This window comes from Drosophila novamexicana, unplaced genomic scaffold (assembly GCF_003285875.2).
Source record: "Drosophila novamexicana strain 15010-1031.04,08,12 unplaced genomic scaffold, DnovRS2.1 tig00004557-arrow-arrow-pilon, whole genome shotgun sequence".
NCBI classification, from domain to species: Eukaryota; Metazoa; Arthropoda; class Insecta; order Diptera; family Drosophilidae; genus Drosophila; species Drosophila novamexicana.
Genome location: NW_020825053.1, coordinates 219,970 through 240,317, shown reverse-complemented (window position 1 = coordinate 240,317; position 20,348 = coordinate 219,970). Strand labels below are relative to the sequence as shown.

Sequence of the window (20,348 nt, the reverse complement as noted above, 5' to 3'; positions counted from 1 at the left end):
TTAGAAACAACAACTTAATCGCTTGGCATTTACGCTCGACAGTTGCCAGTCGAGTCCACACAAGTGGTTATCTTAGCCATAGACAAAGATCATACTCATGCGCCAGCTTCCACTTGCCCAAGTGAATGAATGAATGAATGAATGAGTCGGCGCAGCGGCCCAGAGTGCAGGTGGTTGTTGTTTTAGATCGAATTGGCGCGTGGGCGGCGGCTTTGCTGGCATTTCGAGTGTATTTCCGCTTGAAAGCGGCAATAACAATATTTGTAATAATAAATTTACGTAAAATATAAATAAAATTAACGTCGCGACGCCCCCGCACAAAAGTCGACCCAGCGCCAACGCAAAGCGCAGTTAACAGCGACGCCAACAACTTGTCTAGAAGCTGGCCCAAAGCGATGCTCACAATTAGCCAACACGGCTGAGTATCTAGCGGAGACTGAGACTTGGCTTTCTCACCGCTTTCCCAAAGCAGGCCATAAAAGGTCTGCGTCGCTTCTCCTACTTCCTAAGCGGGCCTCCTACCAGTCAAGAGAGTAGTATGAATAGCCGTCGTTCAGTACCCCCAACGACTCATAGACTTGGACTCGCGTTTTGTGACCATATTAAGGTAAATGCGATTTGCAAGCTGGTAATTAAAAGCCAAAGCGAGTAGAAAATTCAAATGTGTGTATGGCCAGCCGCCTTAGAACATTTGCATAAGCAATTGGCAGCCATGGGCGTTACTAAGTATTGCATGTTTGAGCTAAGATTTTGAATAGAAAACAACTTATACTTCCAAAATTAAACTTAAAGCTAAATTTACAAAAGTTAAAATATATATCTTTTAATTGAAGCAAATGTTAACGAAAGCTACATGGAGGCAAAGAAATGTCATAAGCTATAATAAAATTATTAATATTTTTTTTTAATCTGAAACAATCCCCTCTACCTAAGCCTCTGACCTTCTAAGCTCTAGTATAAAACAAAAAAAATAAAGCATACAAATAATCAAAATGTGACGTTTGTTTTTTAATTATGGCGCGTTTGGTCATGTTCCTGTCTTTGGATTTGGCTATAGATTAAGTTGTCAGCATATTATGGCCGAATGCTATTGGCCAATTTGTAGACTTATATAAGCATTTTAAATATGTATGCTTTGTACCTTTTACGGCCCCACAGAGCAGTCACTCCCCAAAAGCGTCACGATTCGCACGCAAATCAAATTGATGTTGCATGCTTTTATTTTTCACTCGCTGACCTTGCGACATGAACAAATTTATGCAGCTTACTTTTGAACAGCTGACGGAGCTGCTGAAAAATTATAATCAAAATTAATTGTTATCATCATGATTTATTTGTTTATGTGTGTGCCACAGAACATAAAAGCCAAAGACAACAACGACGAACTGATCGACACACAAATGAATAGTCTAGCAAATCAGCTGCTGCTGCTGTTGGGTCGATCGGTCGATCAGTCAGTCAGTCGCTCAGTCGATCAGCCGCTCCGCCTTGTCAGCCAGCAATTTATCAACGGGTATTCATATAGTATCTCGAATGAGTACATGAATGTCGTCATACAACTTGTTTTGCCCGCAGGAGCAAATCCATTTTGCAATTACCGATTGCCTGTTGCCAATTGTAATTATAATTATTTGCTTAAATAAATGACCATAACACATTTGGCTTTTAATAAGCCGAACGCCGAGCAAAACAAATTCAATCTTAAAGGCAGCTCAACAAATCTAAATGCCAACACGATATTTCAGTACAAAGGTAAATAGAAACAATTTTGAAGCATTACAACTAAAATTAACAATATATATTACCCATAAATAAAACAGTCCCAAAGTGAAGGTTGAAGGTGGTGTGAAATATATATTTACCGATGAAAGTAAAAAGAAAAAATGAATTTAAAATAAGGCAAACAAATAATACGAAGAGAATAAGAGATAGAATCAAACCCATATTCATATCTATGGCATTAAAACAGCTACAGAAGAAAAGAAGGAAAGATAGATTGGAAACGAAAGAAAGATTAAGATTGGGTCGGGATCAACGTATCATCCATGACGTTAAAAATAATATACATTAATAGTAAAAAATAGAGGAAAATTATAACAAACTTTTGAGAATCGCATACAAGGGCGATCTGCCTTTGTAAAAGAATAACAGCCAGCTCTGAATGCAATAGTAAACTTTTTCTACCGACAAAATCAAATTAATTATTAAGCTTAGCCATGCATTTAGTATTAATACATCTGGCAATATAACATATTTAATTTTAATAATTTTAAAAAATATTGCTCAAATTCTTTATTATGCAACCTGAATTGTTTAAATATTTCAAAAGTCAATTAGGAACATACATATTTCGAATCATTATTTTTATTATTTAAAAGTAAGCTATAATTGAATTTTTAAGTTAAACCCAACAAATTTACTTTTTATGCTATTATTAAACATAAGTGTTAATGACTGACCCATTGTGCACTCAAAATGCATAACACAGCAAAGATACTCCATTAACATAGTGGAGATGAATCTATGCGATCATCATTCTGAATAGTTAGGTTATAAAGAAATCAGCAGTGTGTATTAAGTTGAAAATCTGACTGAAAAAGAGTAAAAGATAGTCAAAAATAACATTGTTTGACTGATATATAAATGCAGAGTAGCGACATAAATAAAAAATTAGTAATAAATTTAAATAAATAACTGCCTGGCAATATTAGATCATACCAGAGCGCTGCCCAAACAGACAAATCTCAGAGAGCACTCAAACGAAATAAACTCAACTCGAAATGAAAACGAAAATTGAACACGAATATCAAAAGTGTAATCGAAAAAGTCACTCAAGAGCAGCAGATCCGACCGAACCGACCGGCCTGCCAACGCAGAGACACCCACACAAGCCGAGCGATTTGAGTGGGTGAGTGCGAGTGTGGAACGAGTGGAGAGTACCAAGAACTGGTTTGCTGTTGCTCAGCGGGATTTGGGCTTCAATGACTCTGTGTTGGCGTTGGCGAGCAACGATCTCGACGGTGGCAGTGGGTTTAGCAGTTTGTTGGTCGGCTGTGGAGCTGGCTCGCTTCATCTCGTAGTCGTATCTGTAAGATACAAACGTAAAGTACTGCTTTTTAATGTTCCATTTCGTTCATTGATCGTTTCAATAGCGCGCCGCACGCTCAGCGCATCAGACAAGTGCCGGTCCCGGGTTCCCGGAGCATGTTCTGTGTGGGCATATCAGCCACAACAACAACAACAACTGTAGCCCGTCTCAGGCCCAGTAAGCCTATTCAGACGCCGTGTTGCCTTGGCTAACGGAGTCAAAGCTAAGTGGTGCCCAGCATAAACGCACACAACTGAGTGGACGACATTGACGGGTGACGACGACGACGACGACAATCGATGCTGCTTAGTGCATAACGAACAGGCGCAGCAAGCGGACGCAGCACGTCGAATACGGAGACGCAGACGCACCTTTCTCCAAGCAGCAGCAACGGCGGCGGGCCGTGTATTTTTGTGCGCCATCTCGGGTTATTGGATACAGATACATAGATACACAGCGGCAGCGCGCGTACTCACGGATATTTTTAGCAGCCGGCCGCGCACACACACACGCAAACAACCGCGCGCACACACATCCATACACAGTTGCAGGCACGCTGCTGACACACGCGGCTCGCACGTTTTGGAAAAACTGTTCTTCGAGGCTTTTCCTACATACAGTTGCAGCGCGCGTATCCAACAGATATTCTTCAAAGTCCGCTGACTTTGACAAACAAAAAAAAAAAACAAACAAAAAACTAAAGATATAATTTTTTTTTAAATATAAGCAATATAAAACAAGTCTTGCTAGGCAAGTTTGAGGAAATAAAAAGAATTTATTCGGAGGAAAAAACAAAAATCAAAATAATATCACTTTTATTGTGTTAATCTGCCAAAATGTATGTATGAGGCAAGCGTTAATTTAAAATAAAGTCACAAAACAAAAAAAAAAAAACCCGACAAAAAAATGCAAAACAAAAGTGTATGACTAATTAGCTGATGCTGTGGAATTTAAATTGATTCGAATTTGTTTTCGTATACTCACAATGTCTGTGGGTTAACTTTAATGAAGCAAAAATTCAAATAAAATAAAAACAAATACCATTAAAAGTGTTAAAAAGTGTTAAAGTTTTCTCAGTTCCAAACTTAAAATATATTCAAAAAACTCAAAACTACAACAAAACCAACAGCTAACAGCGGCAGGCGAGCAGCTCACACAATTTTTGGATTTATGAAATCAAAAAGGTAAATAAATATGTACATATCTCATATGTTGTTAGTGTTGTTTTCGTTGTTGTATCAATAAAAATAGACAAGACAAGAAATAAGAAGCAGGCAGCAACTGGGGGAGCTGCCCGGAGAGGCGACCCCGGGGCTTGCCGCAGCAGCAAGCGACGCATTTATTTGCCCAAGGTGTTGAAAAGTTTTGGTCCGTTGAGGTTGGGCTGGGGCCAGGCAACTTGTCAACAGTTTTAAATGTACCACCCCCTCCTCTGCGCCCAAGCAGAACTCTTGTTTTGCGTGCCCTTCATGAACTTTATTGGGTTAACATGGCGCAAGGCGAAAACTTCCACTCAATTGAATATAATTTTGGCAAGGAATTGTCCAAAGACAATAAATTTCAATTAATGCATCAGCAGCTGTGACTCAAGGCATATCGATTTTTGTTGTACTATTTTAAGCATTATTTACTGCACATCACCTCTGCCAATTGGTCAGATCAATCATTATTTGTAAATAGAAATTTATTCGATTTGCCGCTGCTCTTTTTCATTTTCTCATGATTTAGTAATGACTTTTATTCGATTTTCTTCGGCTTGTAAACAAACATTTAGGCATTTTCATGAAGACATATACTATAGAGAAAAACAGATAACAGATGAAGATTTTCATGAAGAGATGTATGAATGATAAACACCTCAAGTTATTTATATTAATCGATTTATTGATGAACATTTCATTTATCACAAATATTCAATGGAAATGCTCAAAATCATTTTTATCGCATTATTTTAATCTTAACACAAACGAATTAATGCCTATATTTAAAAATCATAAGTATTTTTTCTATTCTTATAAGTTGTTGGTAAAAAGTTAAAAACATATAAACGAGAAAGCAGAGCTATCTTCGCAGACCCAACCTTTTCATAATGCTTTGCCGTATCTAAGAAGCACAGGGAAAATAGGTAATGCCGGAAAAGTTTTCAATACAAAAACCCACTTTTCTACCGATCGTTCCTATGGCACCTATATGTTATAGTGTTCCGATGTTGATAGGATTTTGCATTTATATGAGTCGCATAGTAAATCTATTAAATGTCAAGTTTGGTCAAGATCTCTTGATAAACAAAAATGTTTTTAATACAACAACTTAATTTTCGACCGATCGTTCCTATGGCTGCTATATGATATAGTGGTCCGATCCAGCAGGCTCCGACATATGCAAAGTTTTATTTAGAAAGCTTTGAAACTAAGAGACTAATTCGCATAGAAACAGACAGACGGGCATGGCTATATCAACTCGGCTGTTGATACTGATCAAGAAAATACATACTTTATGGGGTCGGAGATGTCTTCTTCTATGACTTACACATTTCACGACAAAATTAAAATTCCCTCTGCAAGGGTATTAAAAAAATTCCTAGATAAATGGCACCATGACCCAATTATTTGTTCGACGTGGGAATAGCTGTTATTATCTTCACCCCGATGAAAAAACAAATGAAAATTGGTCAAAACAAATGATACTAAATTTGTCAAAAATCATACAAATAAAAAAAATTAATTGGTAATATAACCATACAGTGCTACCAAAATATTTGCATAGAGAGAGAGTGAGAGAAAGAGAGGGAGAGAAAGAGAAAGAGAGAGACAAAGAGGCGGAGACACATTGCCATCTCGTATATGAACACAAGCATATCACACATACGTAACGTGTGCCAATTTTAATAAACAAACTCAACTTAAATGGAAAATCAAACAAATTCAAGCGAAGCATGCCAAAATAAAAAAAAAAATAGAAATGGCAACAAGCCACCCAGCACAATAACAACAAAAGCCATAAAACAAAAATCGAGAGATGCAAAAAACAGCAAAGAAAACAAAGATTTAAAATCAGAAGCCCGCCGCAAGCAGACTAAAAATAAAATCAGCCCAACGGCAGCACACACGAGGTGCAAATGGAAGCAGAGACGCAAGCAGAGTGCTGAAGGGAAACAATAAAAGCGGCCACATGCAACTGGCAACAGCACGAGACAGCAACAGCAACAACAACAACAACAGCAACAACAGTCGCATTAAGTCCAAGAAGAAGCAGCAGATTTCTGATGCTTTCCACAAAAAGCAAATAAGGAATCACAAATCGAAAAAAAAAATAAAAAAAGAGAAGAAACTTGCATACAATAAAAACTAATTTTAGAGCTGGGGCAAAAAAAAATAAAAAAAATCAGACTCAGTCACAGACTTGCACAATGCGAGGGCTGTTACTAACATTAATCTAAATATCAAATCCAAGTGAATTATAAATTATTCCCTATTATTCAAAAAAAATACTATAATATATTCGGTTTATAAAAGGCTTGTTTTTTTTCAAGGAAGCCTGATGTCGAGTTAATATTCCATTATTATTTAAGTTTAAATCTTTACTTCGAAATATAAATTATTCAATATATTGATGCATGGAAACTTGTGAAAACAAGACATTGCAGACTCATTACATTCTATTATATATATTTAAAGCCTATAAAAAAAATGTTTCTAAGCAGAAAGATCCAACCAACTCTCTGCCTCATCTCATTGCTTTTTGCTTGTCCAGCTTATTTACAATTACAGTTTTTCTCGCATATTTGCTGCATTTTTTTCCAGCAGACGCTTCATTTTCCATCTAATCACTACCGACTGCCCTCTTTCTCACAACTCCGCTCCCACATACCCCCCATCCAACCTTTTGTGGCGTGCAGACAAGCGTGCAGAAAAAAGTTCTAAATTTAATGGCTACACCTAAAAATGCAGCGACTGCAACCGGGGCGCGCGGGTGCTCCCCAGCATTTTCAAGTGCACTTTGAATAGACTGCTACTCCCTGAAACGGCAAAAAAAAAACTCGAATTGTAACCCTGTGCCTATTGTGCCCTCTTTTGCCCCTTCACGACTCAACGCACGCACAGAGCGCCTTTGTTTACCTTTTGTTGTTGTTGCACGGGAATATTAGGCCTTGTAAGTCGGTCAAAACAGAATTTAATTTGAAAAATGATTGTTTAAGGTGTTTATATAATGAAGGTAGCTTGTGCACACATATATGGCGGTAACTGTGCCATGACAGGCGCGCAGGCGCAGCAAGCGAAAGCCCCAAGGGATCTGGGCTTTTGTTGTGCCCATTTGAAAACTTGAATTTTAATTCAGTTTTCCAAACAACTCGAAACTCGATTCAACAACAAATTCTAAATTTTTGTTTGCCAGCTGTGCGCCCCGCTCCTTGGCAGATTTTTAAGAATGGCTTCGCCACAGCAAGAATTCCCAGAAGCCTATGAGATCTGCAAGCAGTTCACGCTAACCGAAGATCAGATGTTCGAGGTTGTTGAGCGCCTGACCAAAGAAATCGAAATGGGCCTACGGAAAGAAACAAATTTGCGTTCCACGGTGAAATGCTATATTACTTACGTACAGGATGTACCCTCAGGCAAGGAGCGGGGCAAGTATCTAGCACTGGATCTGGGCGGTTCGAATTTTCGTGTTTTATTGGTTGATCTTAAAAGCGAAAAAGATGTTGATATCCAGTCTAAGAGCTTTGTCCTGGGCAAGAATCTACTGACTGGCTCGGGTAAAAGACTTTTTGATTATATCGCTGAGTGTCTGGCCGAATTTTGCATAGAGCATAGAATTGCATGGGATAATCTGCCACTGGGCTTCACCTTTTCGTTTCCATGCAAACAGACGGCCATTAACAAGGGCGTTTTGGTCAACTGGACAAAGGGTTTCAAATGCCCAGACGTTGTTGGCCATAATGTTGTCCAAATGCTGCAACAGGCAATTGATAGCCGTCTCGATCTCAGAGTCAGGGTTGTTGCCATACTAAGCGATACGACGGGAACCCTGATGGCCTGCGCCCAAAGGCAGCCCAACTGCCGCATTGGCCTGATTGTGGGCAATGTCTGCAATGCCTGCTATATAGAAAAAACAGAGAATACCGAAATGTTTCAGAGGTATCAGACTAGCCGTAAGCGGAACATGATTGTCAACTGTGAGTGGGGATCCTTTGGAGACAATGGCGTATTGGACTTCATACGCACATCCTACGATAAGGCCATGGACCAGCTGACGCCCGATCCGATGACGCAAACCTTTGACAAGTGCATCTCTGGCGTGTATCTAGGCGAAATAGTGCGTCAAATCGTACTGGACCTGATGAGGAAAGATGTAATTTTCAAGGGTCTCATGTCACAGGCCATCCAGACGGAATGGAAATTCGAGTCTCGCTTTCTAACTGAGATTGAGTCAGAGCCCCTTGGCCAGTACCGCAGTACCGCCATGGTCCTGAATAACCTGGGCATCAGAACATGCAACGAGAAGGATCTCGCCTGTCTGCGGTATATCTGCGAGACAGTAACAAGGCGTTCAGCTCAGCTCGTGGCCTGCGGTCTCGTCTGTCTGATCAGAAAGATGAATGTCTGCAAGTCGTCAGTAGGTATTGATGGTGGAATGTATCGTTATCATCCGAATTACCATAAGCTGCTAATTGAGAACATGAACATTTTGCTTAAGTGCTCAGCGGAATACGAGCTAGTTCTATCCGAGGACGGCTCGGGGCGCGGTGCGGCTCTAGTAGCTGCCATCTACTCATGTAAATGAATTGCAATTTTCGACAACTTTTTCGTTAAGCGGCTAATGATCGTAGAAATGGGCAGATCAATATCACAATGATTGCCTGCGCCCACAGACCACCCAAATCCCGCATTGGCCTGATTGTGGGCAATGCCTGCTATATGAAAAAAACAGAGAACACCAAAATGTTTCAGAGGTATCCCGTCACAGGCCATTCAGACAGAATAGAAGTTCGAGGGCCGCAGAGATTGATTCAAAACCGCTTGGTCAGTACTGCAACATCGCCATGGCCACGAATAACCTATGGCATATGTGCGAGACAATAACAACGCGTTCCGCCCAGCTCGTGGCCTGCTGATCAGAAAGATGAATGTCTGCAACTCGGCAGTGGGTATTGATGGTGGAATGTATAAACGTTATCATCCGAATTACCATAAGCTGCTTATTGAGAATATGGAAATGTTAAAGTGATGATGAAGTGAAGAGCCAAAGACGGCTCGGTGCGCGTTGGGCTCTAGTTCTCTGCTTATCTATATAAAATGGAGAATTTCAAAAAGAAATTTGTTAAGGATCCTAACAGCGATTAAGGATCGTAAAATTGATCCAATTTCAGATATATCACTTTATTTGAAAAATGTTCAACAAGTACTATCAACATGATGCATTCAACTTGATTTTCTGAAATAACCAGTTAACATTTTTTTTTTTTTTTTTTTGACAAAATATAAAAAATAAATGATCTTAAAAATAATCATACTATTTTTTTGACACTGCTAGAACTTAGCCCGGGGAGTCCATGGTAATCGCTTAGGACGTGTAGCTTAACTTAAGTTAAATTATATTTTTATAAACTAATGAACTAATTTAACTAATTACAATTTCATGTTTAATCTTTTAAAGATTAAAGCTGTATTCGTTTTATGTAAGACAATTAGCCAGACGATATTAAATGTGCTCCATTTTTAATTTCCAATTCCTATAAAACCATTTTTAGATTTTCTTATATATTTGGCATTGTTTACCCATGCGAACGTTTCATTTCCATTTCGTGCCAACTTCCAGCCCCCAGCCAAACTTTGTGGCATGCAGACATGCGTGCAAAAAACAGTTCCGAATGCATTGACTACCCCCTGAAAATGCAGCTATTACAAGTGGGGGACAGGCAGAAGTCCGCTGGGCGGCAGTTTCAAGTGCACTTTAGACAGACAACTGCTCGCCCAAAAAAACAAAATCAAAAAAAAAAATACACACACAGAAAACCGAACGTAGAACAATTTTATAACCCCGCCCTGCCCCTTTATGGCTGGGTGCACGCACGGCGCGTCTTTTGTCTAGTGTACTGTTGTTGCATGGGAAATTTAGGCCGGGTGAGCGGAAAAAGGAGGAAATGTTGGCCGTGTATGTTTGTTGTCTGCGCATTTCAATTGGTTTCGCATTGTGCCAGCGCGTAATTGAAAACTTAAGCAGCAACCGTAAAGCGACGCGCGCTTCCAATTTGGCAATCAACAAGCGAGAAAGTACAAAAGCCAGCGCCGCATCCTGTGCCGCTGCCTACACATCCTGTGGCCGGCCACGCCCACGCAGGCCACATTTAGCAGTGTGTTGCAGAACATTCATTAGCTGCGAGTATCTTTAATCGCATGCAATTTGTACAGCCAACACACGGAACTTGCTAATTTTCACGTCGTTTTGGCGCCAAAAGCAACCGCATGAAACGGCCGAGCAAACGCTTCTCGGCAGAAGGTTGGCAGGTTGTCCGGAGAGGTTGGAGGGGGGTCAGCCGCGAAGGTGCAGTGCTCTTAATTGCAGCTTGTTTCTTGCATGTCGCGTAAACTTTTTGTGCACCTACTTACAATTACACGCCTCATGACCTATAGTTGGAGGGTATATCAACTTTATAAACTCGCAGTATGCTTTTTACCAGTGCGGCAAAACGAGAGTTTTTAAGAAAATATGAAAAAAAATCTCTCAGATTTATTTCCAAAACACACATTTCCCAACCTGAGATTTCAGCCTGCATTCTTACTTTCATACATTTTATTCAGGTTTAAGAGCTTTGGAAAGCGTTCTTCTATTCTCGAACTTAATGAGTAATAACTTTTAATACTACTTATCAGTGCTTTACGGAAACGCGACAATATTTACTTTATAATTAATTAACCATAATTAAAACTCATTTGTTGGCCATATCTCAACGAGTCCCCGTTAATTGGGCAGGCATTCTATTACATCTGTGTACTCTAAGGCAATGGTTTTACTCTAGATAGGAAACATATTTATATATATCAGTTTTGATTTAATAGTTGGTGTAATGGTCAAAAACCAGATTATTTATTATTTCTTTGGGAAATTTTGCAAAAGATCATTCAGCAGTCGTTGGTTTTTCTTTGTTGGGCTTTAATGTTTCCATGCAACGAACGTCGCGTGGCAAAAATTAATTGCCATGTAAATCGCGAGGGCAGCAAACAGAAATCAAAGCGGACACGAACAGAGCAAAGTGAATTCCTTTCAGAACGTGCTGAAAGTGGCGAACTCTAAGGCAATGTTGCAACTCAAACACGAAGATTACATAGGAAGCGAGTAGTTTAGGCATTAGCATTAGCATTAGTTAGTTGCCAATTCGTCCGATATATTAACTTAGAAACAGATCTCTCACACAGCCTAGTCTGGTTGTTATAGCGCGATTAACAGTAAATGATGAAAAGTGCCTTAATGTGCGACAGACAACAATCAGTAAACAACAACAAAAACAACTGGTTTTAAGCCACGAATCTCTTGGAATGGTCAAAGCTATGCAACAAGTGCCAGCAATTGGCCAAGTTGATTCCAACTGAGACTGGGCCGCGCCGGGTAAGACTCAGTACAAGAATCTGTCGCCAATTTTGGCAATCTGCACTAAATTGTCCATTTATGTGAACCTGACATGGACACACGATCTCTCTCTCTCTCTATCTCTATCACTCTCTCTCTCTCTCTCTTTCTTGCTGTCTCTTTCCGTTGAGACGTTGTTTGCAATCAATCTCCGCAGATTTACACCTCTGCACAGCCTCAGAGCTGGCTATTTATGAGGCCAAGGCGCAATCCAAGCACCAGGCAAGGGCGTTAGCATTCGACATTTTGTTTAGGCGGTGGCAACTTGTTGCTGCTGTTGTTGTTGATGACGCCGTGACGGGCTTCAAGTTACATTTGATGTAACTTAATTCTTGCATTAAAATGTATTCATTAAAAGCTGTCATTTGCCTGCCGTTACTCACGTCTCTTATTGCTGTTGTTGTTGTTTTTGTTTCGGCCGCAACCGCAGGAAAAACAAAATAAATAAATAAATAGAATGAAAAGCTTGTGGAAAAAGTCATGCAAAATATTTAGTACAGTTAACCTACCGCAAAAATTCAAACAAGAAATAAAAGCAACAAACTTTCTCAACAACATTGTTGCTAGAGTTGATTGTTGGGCAAACATTTAAAGACAACTTTTCAATGTTCACTTCAGCCAACAAATACACATCACATGTGAGAGTCTCGTGGAAAGATTTTAATTTGGTAATTCAAGCGTGGAAAAAGTGATTGCTAGATTTAAAAAAATTACTCATTGTATCTTTTGATTCGCTTTTTCAATGTAGACAGCAAATATCTTGAAAAGAATCATTTTTAATTGTTTACAAACAGATTAAATTACATTGTGAAATAACTTTTATTTATTGTTGAAAATGTCCAAGGTATGATTCCATTTTTCTTACGACACTTTTCAAAAGTTATCCAAAACTTCTTGCTTTTTTGTACTAGCGCGACAATACTCCTTATACCCTGTACCCCTTTGAAAATTGAGCATATTAAAGGGTGTATCGGTTTTGTCCGAATGTATACAATAGTTAGAAGGAGGAATGTCGGACAGCATAAAGTACATATATATCCTTGATCTGGACGACGAGCTGCGTCGATTTGCCTTCTGTGTGAAAGCGTCGATGTCAGAAACTATAAAGGCTCGAGACTGCTAAATTGAAATATATATGATTTTATACCACACACAGAACGAGTTTATCTCTATATATAAAACTTTTTGTCCTAACTGACTGACTGACTGATTGTTGATCAACGCACATCCCAAACCGTAAGAGCTAGGAAGCTGAACTTTTCACTGTAGTTACCTTATTTGATGAAGGTTTCGGGAAATTCCTTCCTCAAGTATCGAAAAATCGCGAATAACGTTTGGATGAAACTTTTTTTGTTCAAATTCATGGATTTTTTTGAAAATTCATCCCACCCTCGTGGAAATGGGTGTCAAAGATTTGGTGAGTGACATTCCGTTTCAAATTATTTTCTAAAGATATATATAAATAATCATTTGGGACGTGTTTCACACTTTTCGCAGAATCCAGACTTCTCCGGTAAAAATTAAATTTAAGTTTTGTCCAATTTGCTTCAAACTATTTTCAAAGCTCTACATAAGAACTTGGTGAATACGTGTTTCAGCGATTTCGGAAATTCCACCCGCAACAGTGGAAAATTGGCGGAAAACGCTTGTATGAAAGGACGGGTTATACCCGCTATATACATATATTTATATATATACATATATTCGATAGAACCTTGCCCTTTGGTATATGCACACATTTGGTTGCAACATTTATGCCCTGCAAATTGTATATAGACCATAAACACCGCTATTCAGAAATATTCTCTTAAGGTGTGGAGCAAAGTGACGAAACATAGCTCCAGCGGTTGCTTTTTGTACCCTGCAACGATTAAAATGGGTAAAATGGGCATTATGTATTTGTGCCAATGTATGTAACAGGCAAGGGGAAGCATCTCCGATAAAGTATATATATTCTTGATCAGCATCAATAGTTGAGTCGACCTACCCATGCTCGTCCCTCTTTCCGCCCGTCCTTATGTATGAACGCAAGGATCTAAGAACCTATAAGAGCTAGAGAAATTTGGAATGTAGCTAAAGCTCTCCACCAAACCAATTTGTATAGCCCACCAATTTAAGATCTCTTGTTAAAAATTGCATCAAGATCTGCTAAGAAACACATAAATTATTAAAGAAAAATTGTGGTTATACAGAGTAAGTCAAGAAACTGTTTTGACAAAGAGAAAACTTCATTTTTTCTAGAATAATATGCAATTTAAACTACATTTTTTATATGTTTTTATTTTTACATATTTTATATCGATTTGTTATCTTTCTTAGAATTAGTTAAAAAGTTAAAATAAGGGAACTATATTTTTTTGTTCATTTAATTTTATTACTGCTAGAGCAAACGAGCTAATGTTCTCAGCAGAGGGTTCAGGATCCCGCCTAGTCGGGAACTTCCGACTAGAGGCTCTTACTTGTCATGGGTGTGTCTTTATGTGATAGCTCGGCGCGACTAGAGAACACCTGATTGTTTTGAAATTAAATATGAATATTAAAATGCGTTTCTTTGCCAATTATTTCGGTAGGCATTGTATTATTATATTAGCCTTAACTAACCCAAATCGTTTGTTGGACACGCCTCTTCCAATAGATTGATTGTGCCTCTAATTTGATAGGCACTCGTCAATTGCGCAACGATTAAGATTAAGAGCATGTGTCTGGTTTTGTGAGATATTTGCAATGAGCTGCAGCCACGTTGCAAGTGCCACAGCTGGCACCTTGAGGCAACCTTATTAGGATTAGCAACGCCAGCCACTGACGAATCATTTTCGCTTTGTCCGTTTCTGGGAACTGCGCATGAGTCAGGCTCGAGAATGAATATTTAGGCCACTCGCCAGATAAGCTCATGGTTAGTTTATATTTGATGCGTTTCGATTGAAATTGCACAATGCAGCTAATAATTGTAGAATTGGAAAATATTGGGATTTAATGAAGTCCAAATTGGAAAAGCTGAACCCTGCCCAAGAATAAATTTGTTTATGACTTTTTGGTTGATGCGTTTTTCGGCTTCAGTGGGTTTTACGATGGCGACATGAAGGAAGCGCCCACACCACACCACCACACGGCACCACCACTGCGACTTCAATGCGCAGCAATTTGAACCGTTTACGGAAGTTAGCGGGTGGGTTAGACAAGTTACGCTTCATTGGTTTGGCCCGTTCCCAAGTGGATTTTGATGGAGCAGCATTTTTGGGCGATTCAAACAAATTGTTAATTGCTTTTGATTGCTGGTGCGGCACAGCCCACGCCTGCTTCCAAGCAGGCAGCCGCCCAAAACATAACCAATCAATTGAAATCCATGACTGATTCGAACTTTCACTCTTGAACGTCTTTGCAGATGAAATCCAGCAAATGCGAGCTGCACAACTACGCGGACTTGGATATGGAGCCAAACAGCGTTCAGCCTAAAGCGGACTCGCGCAAGCGCAAGGCCGGTACAACGCCGGGCAGTCGACGCGGCGAGAAGTATTCGTTGCGTCAGAAGCGACAGAAGCGCCTGCCCGGCGATCTTTTCGAGACGACGCCCGCGCCTGCCGCAGAGCTGCAGTCGGCAGCGACACCCGCTGCCAAGGCCAAGGCGAAGAGCTCGACCAAAACGAAAGCGCCGCCGCTGAGCAAGTATCGCCGCAAGACGGCCAACGCCAGGGAGCGCACACGCATGCGCGAGATCAACATGGCCTTTGAGCAGCTGCGTCACTGCGTGCCGCAGTCTATTACGGGTGAGGATGCTGCCAATACCAACGAGAAGCTAACCAAGATAACGACGCTGCGTCTGGCCATGAAGTACATTGGCATGCTGAGTGAATCGCTGCAGGATCCCAGCTACGAGAGCGAGTTTTTGGTCGAGTGTTTGCGCGAGAGCGCTAACCGGGAGGCGCATGTTAGCCTAGATACCGAACCAGAGCTGGATTTCGAACTAGAGGTGGAAGCTAAGCCGGCAGTCAAGTCCAAGAAGCCAGCCAAGGCCAACAAAAAAACGCCCACCAAGCGACAAAGCAAACAGTCGAAGGCAGACATTGCAGCAGCCACGCCCAGAACGGCAACTACTACAAGCGCGCCCAGCAGCTCGCCGGAATCGTGTTATGCCTCCTCCTCCGTGGGCTCGCCCACTTTTTGTGTGGCCGCCTGTTCGCCTAGCTCGGCCTATGCGTCGCTGTCCTCAGCCGCCTCTAGTAGCTGTAGCAGCAGCGGCAGCGTCCATGGAAGCGTGGCGCTGGACGCGGACAGCTTGTTGGGCATGCAGGCGCTGAGCGAGCTCAACACATTGCTGCTGGAGTCGGATAGTGATTCGCTGCACTGCCTCAATAGTAGCTACCATCCTGATCTGCTGACGTCTGCAGGCTCTGTGCTGCCTTCACGTGGGGATTTGCCTATATCGATGAACTTGCCACTGGACAAGCCAGATGTAGAGCTAAGCTTGCGACTGTTGGACCACTCGACGGACTCCTTTGACTTTGCCAGCGATCAGCAGCCCTCGGCATGCATCAGCCCTCTGGCCACACTGGACAGCTTTCATCCATTCTCGGATCTGCTGCATAGCGAGTTTCCGGATATATTTCTCACGTGACCAGCAAAGCAGGCAGCCTGTTAGTTTATTAAATAATTAATAATTACTGATAATTGTAGTTTGTTACTTGCTGCGTTTAAGTTTAACCTAGTTTTATAGTTGCGCGATCACCTAACCTCACTTAAGCAATAGCCGCGGAATTCATCGTGTCATAGCAGTCAGGCAGGCAGAGTGGCAGGCAACTGCACATTCATGCTCATAGCAGACAGTCCATGTCCATATGTTTCTCTCGATAACCAAATTAGTCAACTAAGCATTTTTAAAGCATTTTTTTCACACTCTACACTTTAATACAATTTCGAACTGTAAATAAATCACAAATGTTGTTCAATCAAAAAAATTGTACTCCCCTGAAAAGTCTGGCCCAGAGCCCGCAAATATTATATAAATTTTCAGCGACTTTAAGTTAGAATTTCTAGTTATTTATTTATTTATTTATTTTTTCCCCCAAGATGCCTTATGATCCGGAAACGGACTTTCCCGAGGCGTGGAAGCTATGCAAACCCTTTATGCTCACCGACGACCATCTGCTATCAATCCGGAATTCGATGAGCCGTGAGCTACTCAACGGTCTAGTAAGGGACACGCACGACCGCTCGTCGATACCATGTTACCTGAGCTATGTGCAGCATTTGCCAACGGGACGTGAGCGTGGTCGATATCTTGCGCTTGAGATGTGGCCCACAAATTGCCGCATTATGCTAGTCAAGTTCGGCAGCGAGAAGGACGTCTACATGAGCTCAAAGTGCGTCATTGTGCCACATACGATCGCCGCATCGCGTGGCACAACGCTATTCAACTTTCTGGCCCAGAACATTGCGGTCTTTGTAAGGGAGAAAAAGGTTGAGAAGGACAATCTGCCTATGGGCATTGCCTTCGCCTTTGCATTGAACAAGTTGTCCCTGGACGTGGGCATTCTGGTTAGCTGGACCAAGGGATATGGTGCCCAGGGAGCGGTGGGCAAGAATGTGGTGCAGCTGCTGCGTAATGCCCTAGACGAGTACAAGGATATTTCTATAAATCTGAATTCCATTATCAACATCGCTGCCGGCTCGCTCATGGCCCTCGCCTGGTCGCAGACCAACTGTAAGATGGGCCTTATCATAGGCACCGTCACAAATGCCGCCTATGTGGAGCAGAGTGTGGAGTGCGAATTGTATGAAGGCGATGCAAGCGTCCCGCTGATGATCATCAACACCGAATGGAACAACTTTGGTTCCAATGGCCACTTGGACTTTATACGCACCGACTTCGACAAGATTGTCGATGCAGAGTCCAGTAATCCGGGCAAAAGGTATTATGAGAAGTGCATCAGCACCCTATACCTAGGTGAGCTGGTGCGCCTCATTATAGTGCGCCTCATGAATATGGGCGTCATTTTTCGGGAGCACAACCTTGATTATATGGGCATACAGTGGAAAATGGAAATGAAGTCGATTATGGCCATCGATTCGGATCCGCCTGATGTTTATGTTAAGGCCCAGGAAGTCATGGACAAGTTCCGCATGCGCAACTGCCAGGAACGCGATTTGGCCACGCTCCGCTTCATCTGCCAAACAGTGAGCACCCGCTCCGCCCAGCTGGTAGCCGCCGGGGTCGCCTGCCTGATCAATCGCATGAATTATGCAAATATTTCGATTGCTGTCGATGGTGGCATTTACCGCCTGTATCCCAGATACCAGGAGGTCCTCAACAAGCATACCGCAACTTTAATCAATCCCGACTTAAAGTTTGAAATCACCATCGCACAGGATAGTCCTGGCGTGGGTGCTGCCATCGTAGCTGGTCTAGCGTCTACTCTTAACCTCAGACATATATCTAAATCGTAGCCTTCAAATCTATTTACGATATTGATTATCTTCTTATATGTGTATATATAGATTGTTCTTACATATTCCACATTCTTTTTTGATTAATGTCTCGCAAGGAGTATCGATTTCTGAACCAACTGCCCGTGCATCCCCACAGACAGAGTCTGAACAGAGGAAATGAACACGGGTCAGACTATACGTGTTTCGAAATTCAAGCTCTGTTTAATTCCCAATATTTCTTGGTTAAAAGTTACTTATGGCGTAAGATCCCTGGGCATGGAATTAGGACTACATAAACTATGTAATCTGTGGATACTAGATATGTCGATTTTCAAGGCCAATTGGGCAACTTTTGAAACGAAAAACGCTACAGAAGGTTTTTTTCTGAAAAGGTTTCGTAACCATTTTTCAAATCAAGTTACTTCCGCATTAGTTGCTCGAAAATGCTTAGTGTTCGAAAATGGAGATGAATCTGAATGTTATTTTAATTTTAACATCAAGTCGGAACGGACTTAATAAAATTCCAAATTTATATTTACTAACCTAGCGCCCCGCCCTTTGGAAGCTCCTTGGTAATGTCTGATCCAAAGAAGAAGTATCCGGAGGCCTATGAAATATGTGAGAAGTTCATATTAAATAAACAACACATGGACGAGATTGTTTATCGTCTAACCAAGGAAATCAATATGGGTCTCACGCGGGATACACATCCGAGGGCCACCGTTAAGTGCTTTGTCACTTACGTACAGGAGCTGCCCACGGGAAAGGAGCGGGGAAAGTACCTAGCGCTGGATCTAGGCGGTACCAATTTTCGAGTCCTCTTGGTTAATCTGATTAATGAGAAAGATATTGATATTACCGGAAAGACCTATGCCATTAGCAAGGAATTACAGGAGGGTCCGGGCATAAAACTGTTCGACTTTATTGCCAGTTGCCTAGCGGAATTTTGCAAGGAGAATAAAATGGATCAGTCTAATACACCATTGGGATTTACCTTTTCCTTTCCATGCAAACAAGTTGGTATTGACAACGGCACCTTGGTCGCTTGGACGAAGGGTTTCAAAGCCGAGGGAGTTGTTAATCAGAACGTGGTAGAATTGCTCCGGGATGCAATCAAGCGTCGAGGCGACTTCAAGGTCAATGTCGTGGCCATATTGAACGATACGACGGGCACCCTGATGTCCTGTGCATTTAACCATCGTAATTGCAAAATTGGCATGATTGTTGGCACGGGCAGCAACGCTTGCTATGTGGAGAAGACGGCGAATACCGAAACCTTTGATGGCTATCAAAACTCCACAAAGCCCAATATGATCATCAATTGCGAGTGGGGTGCTTTTGGAGACAATGGCGTGTTGGATTTCATACGCACTCCCTATGATCATCAAGTCGACAAGCAGTCAATCAATCCAAAGAAGCAGATCTTTGAGAAGTGCATCTCTGGTATGTACATGGGCGAATTGGTGCGCCTCGTTTTATTGGAATTGATGGAAAAGCAAGTCATTTTCAAGGGCCAAACATCACAGAGCTTTCTAATAAAGGGGAAGTTTGATACTAGCTTTATAACTGAGATTGAGTCCGATCAGCCGGGCTCGCATCGCAATGCCGCCATGGTGATGGATCGCTTGGGCATCAGAACGAATAATGAGAAGGATCTGGAGTGTCTGCGCTTTATATGCGAGACTATATCCACGCGTTCCGCAAGGCTGGCTGCCTGTGGGCTCGTCTGTCTGATCAACAAAATGAATGTCAAGGAGTTGACTGTCGGCATTGATGGCAGTGTATATCGGTATCATCCTCATTACCATAGACTGTTAACGGAAAATATGAATATGCTGCTAAAGGGTTCAGTCAAATTTGAGCTAGTCTTATCCGAAGATGGCTCGGGTCGCGGTGCGGCACTTATTGCTGCGGTGTGCGCTAAGTGAAGTATATATTATTTTGAACCAATTTAAGTATTTTTAAAGTAGATTATTCAGATGGCCCGCCGTTCCATAGCGCTCAGGCTGCGACACGTAGCAGAACGCAACGCAAAACAGAGCATCAGAGCGTTATTAGCGTTTAGGCGGCTTGCTCCACCTAACACACTTTACTCCTCACTCGGCAGGCTTGCGTACGGTTTAAATAAAAATATAGAAACATTTTATAATAAAATTCTGTAACAAAAATTAACAGGAATTAACAGAATGCTAGTGTTCAACTTTGCAAA

The 20,348-nt window shown here is 41.4% G+C and overlaps 4 protein-coding genes across 6 annotated transcripts; all 4 read left to right on the top strand.

The window, feature by feature from the left end:
* Positions 1 to 3,053: 3,053 nt before the first annotated feature.
* LOC115770557 (helix-loop-helix protein delilah) lies at positions 3,054 to 16,507 on the top strand. Of its 3 annotated transcripts, none has more exons than XM_030715868.1 (2): positions 3,054 to 4,272; positions 15,099 to 16,507. In XM_030715868.1, the coding sequence occupies exon 2, from the start codon at positions 15,099 to 15,101 to the stop codon at positions 16,326 to 16,328; it is 1,230 nt and encodes a 409-aa protein (XP_030571728.1). In that variant the 5' UTR covers positions 3,054 to 4,272; the 3' UTR covers positions 16,329 to 16,507. The 3 variants fall into 3 exon arrangements, with proteins under 3 accessions (XP_030571728.1, XP_030571729.1, XP_030571730.1); XM_030715869.1 differs by lacking the exon at positions 3,054 to 4,272 and adding an exon at positions 13,343 to 13,364; XM_030715870.1 differs by lacking the exon at positions 3,054 to 4,272 and adding an exon at positions 13,715 to 13,909.
* LOC115770555 (hexokinase type 2-like) lies at positions 7,437 to 9,541 on the top strand. Its single transcript, XM_030715866.1, has one exon. It carries the CDS (start codon positions 7,517 to 7,519, stop codon positions 8,870 to 8,872), a length of 1,356 nt encoding a protein of 451 aa, XP_030571726.1. The 5' UTR covers positions 7,437 to 7,516; the 3' UTR covers positions 8,873 to 9,541.
* Positions 16,508 to 16,644: 137 nt separating the features above from the next.
* LOC115770554 (hexokinase type 1) lies at positions 16,645 to 18,166 on the top strand. Its single transcript, XM_030715864.1, has one exon. It carries the CDS (start codon positions 16,781 to 16,783, stop codon positions 18,155 to 18,157), a length of 1,377 nt encoding a protein of 458 aa, XP_030571724.1. The 5' UTR covers positions 16,645 to 16,780; the 3' UTR covers positions 18,158 to 18,166.
* Positions 18,167 to 18,693: 527 nt separating this feature from the next.
* LOC115770556 (hexokinase type 2) lies at positions 18,694 to 20,334 on the top strand. The gene has a single exon (XM_030715867.1). It carries the CDS (start codon positions 18,715 to 18,717, stop codon positions 20,065 to 20,067), a length of 1,353 nt encoding a protein of 450 aa, XP_030571727.1. The 5' UTR covers positions 18,694 to 18,714; the 3' UTR covers positions 20,068 to 20,334.
* Positions 20,335 to 20,348: the final 14 nt, after the last annotated feature.